This window comes from Amaranthus tricolor, chromosome 17, assembly GCF_026212465.1.
Source record: "Amaranthus tricolor cultivar Red isolate AtriRed21 chromosome 17, ASM2621246v1, whole genome shotgun sequence".
Classification (NCBI taxonomy): domain Eukaryota; kingdom Viridiplantae; phylum Streptophyta; class Magnoliopsida; order Caryophyllales; family Amaranthaceae; genus Amaranthus; species Amaranthus tricolor.
The window spans coordinates 6,012,804-6,018,817 of NC_080063.1; the positions used below are offsets into that span (position 1 = coordinate 6,012,804).

At 31.5% G+C, this 6,014-nt stretch overlaps 1 protein-coding gene across 1 annotated transcript; it reads right to left on the reverse strand.

Annotated features, from left to right (window-relative positions):
• Positions 1–3,073: 3,073 nt before the first annotated feature.
• LOC130804452 (protein BUNDLE SHEATH DEFECTIVE 2, chloroplastic-like) lies at positions 3,074–6,014 on the reverse strand. The gene is made up of 5 exons (XM_057668885.1): positions 5,853–6,014; positions 5,647–5,744; positions 3,665–3,737; positions 3,464–3,560; positions 3,074–3,357 (listed from the first exon to the last, which is right to left on the reverse strand). Exons 1-5 carry the CDS (start codon positions 5,911–5,913, stop codon positions 3,279–3,281), a joined length of 408 nt encoding a protein of 135 aa, XP_057524868.1. The 5' UTR covers positions 5,914–6,014; the 3' UTR covers positions 3,074–3,278.

The window sequence follows — 6,014 nt, forward strand, 5'->3', positions numbered from 1 at the left end:
CTAAGAATGACATAGGCTTGGAGTTATGGAACATCCTTTAAATTAGATATTTAGTGCGCATGAAGTTTTAGAATTTGGTTTTTAATATTATGTGTTATTCTCTCTTCCTTACTTGTGAAAGCATATTTTAGTAGAAATTGAAAAATGTTTTACGTGAGGTATGTCTACTCGCTTAACCTTCCGTGGTTAACTCTTTTCTATTTTGGTTTTAGATTGCATGTGATTTGCGGGAGCAACCGACTATCAAGTAGGGCATCACAGAGTGGTAAAATTTATGTAGTACTTATTTTATCTATTTTATAGCTTTACTCTAGTATTGGATTTTATTAATAGTTGATGGATTGATGGGTCTTGTAACAAAGAATAAAAGTCTAGCATTTAAGACTTACTTTGTTATGAGATTGAACGAACCTTTAAGTTCATTTGATTTTGAGTTTTAGTTTATGTTGGATTATTTATTTAATTTGAGTTTAGCTTTATTTATAATGTATTTGGAAGATATATTGAAGTATTTTTGGATTGTGTTTAATAGCGCCTTCATCTAATTAGGTTATATTTGGTGGGGTGTTATAGTTGGTATATCCAGATATACATTGCGAATGTAGCTTGTTTGACAAGCTAACTTAGGAAGAGAAAAGATCTTGAGGAACAGTGAAGTTAGTAATTGAGGAGTTAGAAACTTAAGTTTTAGATTGGGTAAAAACTTTAATATTTAGTGATATGTATGGACCTAGGTGAATTGAGTAAATTTGGTTGGACCTATAAAAAAAATTATACTTAACCGTAATTGTGAGAAAATCACGAGAAATGAGAAACATAATACTAGAAGCGTGCAATAAAGGACGACAATAAATTTAGTGATAGAGTTGTTATGCCATCTACAACGTAAACCTATACTCTATGTGATATGTGTATATTAATCTAATATGTATATGTTATGAATTATTAATATAAATTTTGAGCCTTAGATGAATTTCGTGTAGATCATAGCTATGATGCATGACCCGTCAAACTACTAGACAACACAGTCTAGACGATTTTGTAGTTGGGACAGAGTAGATTTCTCACTCTCAAGATTTTGCACCTTTCGTACAACCGCGTCTACAAACAATGGGAATGCATGTCCCTATCGTTGTATCCTTACCACATGCATCTCCGTCTAGAAATTATTGATTAACTGTCATTTTCTCACTACAAACCCAACAACAACTGCTTAACCAACTCCAATAGCAGTTTCAGCAGAATGCCAAAACTCCCACAGCTATCCTTATACTTATTTTGACACATGTTGCCCTGTAGATTGTTATTCCAAGTCCTGATATAGTGACAGTGCAGTCCTAAAGTATATGAAGGGAAAGGACAACCTTCCAAACTCAATGATTGGATATGAAAAATAGAGAAGATCTTTGAGTTATTAGAAACTCCAGATAGGATGAATAGTCTAGGTCACATAGTGCCATCTACAAACCCATTCGATCCTTACCAATTATAGCAATAGTCGTGGCTCCTTTGCAATCAACATAGCCATCACTATTAAGCAAAATAGGAATGAGTTTCTGACTAGTGTTAAAAGGGTGTATAAAATAAACATTGTGGGGTTCATAACAGGATTAAGAACCTTGTTAGGATTATACGTTGGAGTGTTTGTTGAATTTTGGTTAGTATCATCCATATATGAGAGAAGATTAAAAAATCAGATAGAATAGAGGGTTAGAATGTGAAAATGGGCTTGGACAACTCAAAAAAGAAAGAGAATTAATCCATTCATAAGCTCGAAGGATGTTTACTACTAAAACTAATTGGTATTAATAGGAGAACTCCTCAAAATTGTAGAGTAGTATTACTCTCTTCTCTTTCGACCATATGGGACAAATCACATGTGGGTTAACATTGGATTGTTGCTCCACAAGATGGGTTACAAACCTAGTGGGAATGAACTTATAATTAAAGACCCCTTTTAATTAGTGTTTTTTTTTTTTTTTTTTTTTTTTTTAATGTCTAGATATTTAAGGCCAACAACAACAACGAGACTCTAATACCATATAATAATCAAAACTCATGTTTGCAAAGTGATGTATACTTTTCTTTTTTCTCGATGTGAGACAACTTACATGTAGGTAAAAGATTAACAATTTAATATGATATTTCTTTATTTCACTGCAAAACTCCTTTCTAGGTCGGATTCAAAATCAATTGAACTTAAACATCATTTATAATATGGTCCTAAATAGAACATGCAAATGATTTAGTGTGTGATTGTAGTGTATTCATTATATTTCGAAAAAAAATACTTTGAGGGTGGTTTGCAAACAACTGATAACTAAATTAGCTGATTTTATTAATTGGTTTAACTAGTTGATTTTGAAGCTGTTGCTATGAGCAACTTGTTCGAAAACAGCTTATATATAACAATAAGTTGTTTCAAACAACTAATTTACCGAACATTAGCATTGGCTGGTTTGATCATCTAACCCTCTAATTGTATTAAAATAAGCTAAAATTGCTCATTAACTTATTTTGCCAAACACCCATATATAAAATAAAGGATTATCCTGTTCAAACTGTTTAGTAGCTTGTTTGAAAATGTGAATTTCATTTGCAAATCCATATTTAGCCCGAATCCATTGTTTGGCAAGTTTTGGATTTTGGATTTTGGATTTTGGATTTGAAATTGATCAAATTCCAAATAAAATTTAACTCTTTTAAAACTAGATTCATTATAAGAAATTGAAAATGACAAACATATGGGATATTATTTGTAAATACTATTAATTTATCCATTTAGTTTCTCTCACCTATTTTACTTCAACCTGATATATCTTGAAAATTATGCTCTTTATTTTTTACTGCTAATTTTCATTCTCCTTTATTATTAAATGTTGCACTTATTTTGATTTTCTAAACTCTTCACTTTCCTCTATTATATTGTTTCTTAAATGTTTGAGCTTTTTATTTAGGCAAGAATACTGGTATCAGCAATAAGGTGTCTGTAGGTTCCACCTCTATCTGACGCCTATTTTTAAATTTTGTTGTCTCTTTATCTGCTGAAGTATTGTTTAAATACATTTTGCCGTCCAGGAAATGCCCACTTGCAGTCTATCATACTTCATTGCTACATATCTATGAATCTGAAGCATTTTTTCTTACAATTTAACGCCACAATCAATTACAAAATTGTACGTTGTTACAACTTACAGCAACATATTAGTTATCAAACATTAATATGATAATCTAGCAAGCAAGTAGTGATTGTATTCCCCCGCTTCCTTTCAAATATCTCACTCCTCAAATGTATTCATGAATCCACCAATAAAGCCAGCTCCATTACAGTTTCCGCACAGAATTTCCTTTTTGCCTCTGCAATTCAAACATGGGGACTTTGAGTATACAATCACAACAACGACATTTCATTGACTCAATGTCATTAAGCGGATAATAAACATAAAGAATTTCGTATACGTACCTGCAAAGCCAGCATAATCCACCAGCTTTAAACTGTCCATTAAAATGGTCTTGGCTATTCACTCCTGATCCTTCGCACTGAGAACATTCCTTAATACCTGAGTCAGTAGATTAAATGAAACTAGTTAATGTCATAATTAATAATTTGCACGCATTTTTAATTTCTACATATAAAGTTGCGTGTTTGTTGGATTATTCTTACCATTTCCATCACATTTATCACACACTAAGCTATTCTTTTTGGTGGTTGGGTATAAGCTGTTTTTTTCTGTCGCCTGTTCAAACCATATTCAATTGATTCAGCATATGGCAAAATTCAAGCATTAAGATAATAAAGCAATACTAAACATTTAACATACTCATTCACAAGTAAAACGCCATCCCATACGTCAAACAGGAAACCTCATCAATCCAACATATTTCAATTAAGAGTCGTCTAGTGTAGCGAATTAAAGAAGATAGCATTGAATTTCAAATTCTATGACAAGCCGCATCCAGATTTCTAGTTTTAGGTTGATAATATTACACAATCCTTTCTAATGAACAGGATAATGCTCAAAAATACTCCCTTTGAAATCTAAAAGGATGAGTACTAAACTCATCATTTAATACTTATACCCTTGGTTATAAAACAAATTCATAAGCTTCTTTGGATAGAAGGAAACAGAGGAAAAAAAAGAGGAAGAATTTAAAAGGATGAGGGAATTCCTTGTTTGGATAACAAAAAGAAGGAATGAATTTGGAAGAGACGAATTCGGGGGATTTGATGGATGATTTTTGTTAAGAGATTGGATGGATGAAAAAATATAGACCATCACTAGATTTTCAGTATTGGGTGAAAATGATTCACAAAAAAGCCTTAATCCCAAGTTAGTTAACACATTTGTATTGTTGGCTCTTTAAAATTTACCTTGATTGTATTTTCTTTTATTCAAAAACAAATTGTTGTATAATAAACATTGTTAAATTTAATTTAGTTCATAATTTCAATGAATCAAACTTTTGCAATTTTCCATTATATAACTAAAGATATGATTAGTCAAAGTTTACATTGACAAATGCATAAATACTAGCGTGTCCACTAATTTGAGATGCGGGGAGTATGTTTTAGTAAAAATGAAGCATACTTAACTAACATGAATTTTCAACTGATTCTCTTCAACCAAATTATCAATTTACTAATCAAGAAATCAAATCGAACATTAAGTCATAAGGATAAGAGGGAAAACACTCAACTATTTATTCTCAATCAAAGTTAACTCTTGAATACATCAAAAGCTATGCTACTCGAACCATCTGATTCCACAATCCCCTATCCGATCTTATCACTCTGAGTACACTTAGACACTTCAAGTAGGGTCACACTTATGTTCGACACAAATACTCATTAGTAGGACTCGCAAAAGCTAACCCAACTTGAATCTAACCGGAAATAAATGGGTTTGAGTTGAGGCATTTGACCCAATTAATTAAATGGGTCAAATCTACGTAATCTAATTATAAAATGATTTAGATTAAAGTCAAAATTTTATTAAATGAGTCAATTTTGAGTTAAATCAATAAGTATTAACTGAACAAAATTCATTTATCTTTTTCTATTTTTCATAGTAAATACCAAATAAAAAACATATAAACAAAAAGATTAAAATTTAAGCCTCAAACATATAAGATATAGTCAATGTTAAAAACCGTAAAATAAACAGAAAAAACTCTAAACGAGTTTAGTAGGTCGAAATCAAGTCAACCTGATCAGGTCATGGTTTTGATTTTTTATCCAACTAACTAAATGTATTAAGTTTAGATCAAGGGGTTTTAGACTAGTTTATATATAATCCAAATCAGAACCTGACCCAACCTCATCGGTTTGACCGGCCTACTCATTAGTATAAATTTGAAAAGAAGCCATAACCTAACAACTCTAACTTAAACTCAAATGCACACAGATGCATATAAATTGTTAACACATTCTCCTTGTCCCCTTAAATTTGCAATAATAAGTACAAGTTGTTGCCCTTTATAAGTTGTTTGTTATCCTTTGTCCCCATAAATAAGAAGTATTCTTGATCCATCCATAATTTTAGTTAGCAAACATGAAACATACATATTGAGGATGACCCGAATGACAGTAATAGAAACAAAATTGACTCATACTTTAATCAAAATGAACTGAATAAGGTTACTTACATTGGTGACAAGGGTCTGAAATCTTGCAGAACTCAAATTGGGTAATTTTTCATGTAATTTACCAACCTTTGTAATTGCAGAATTTCCAATCAAAATCCCTGCAAAATAGAGAAATTTGGTCAATACAGAATTAGACTGTAAAGCAAATAGTTAAAGAATTCATCTATTCCAAATGAATTACATGAACAACAAACTAAAGAGAAAACCTGGCTTTGATGGGTTGCTTTTAACTGGAGTAACAGAACTCAAACATAGAGAGTTAGCCATGGAAATGTAGAGACAGGAGAAAAGAGATGAGCTAACTGCTAAGATAAGGTTTTCTTTTCCTTTCTTTCTTAGGAGACGGATGGGTTAACCCAAGAGTAGTG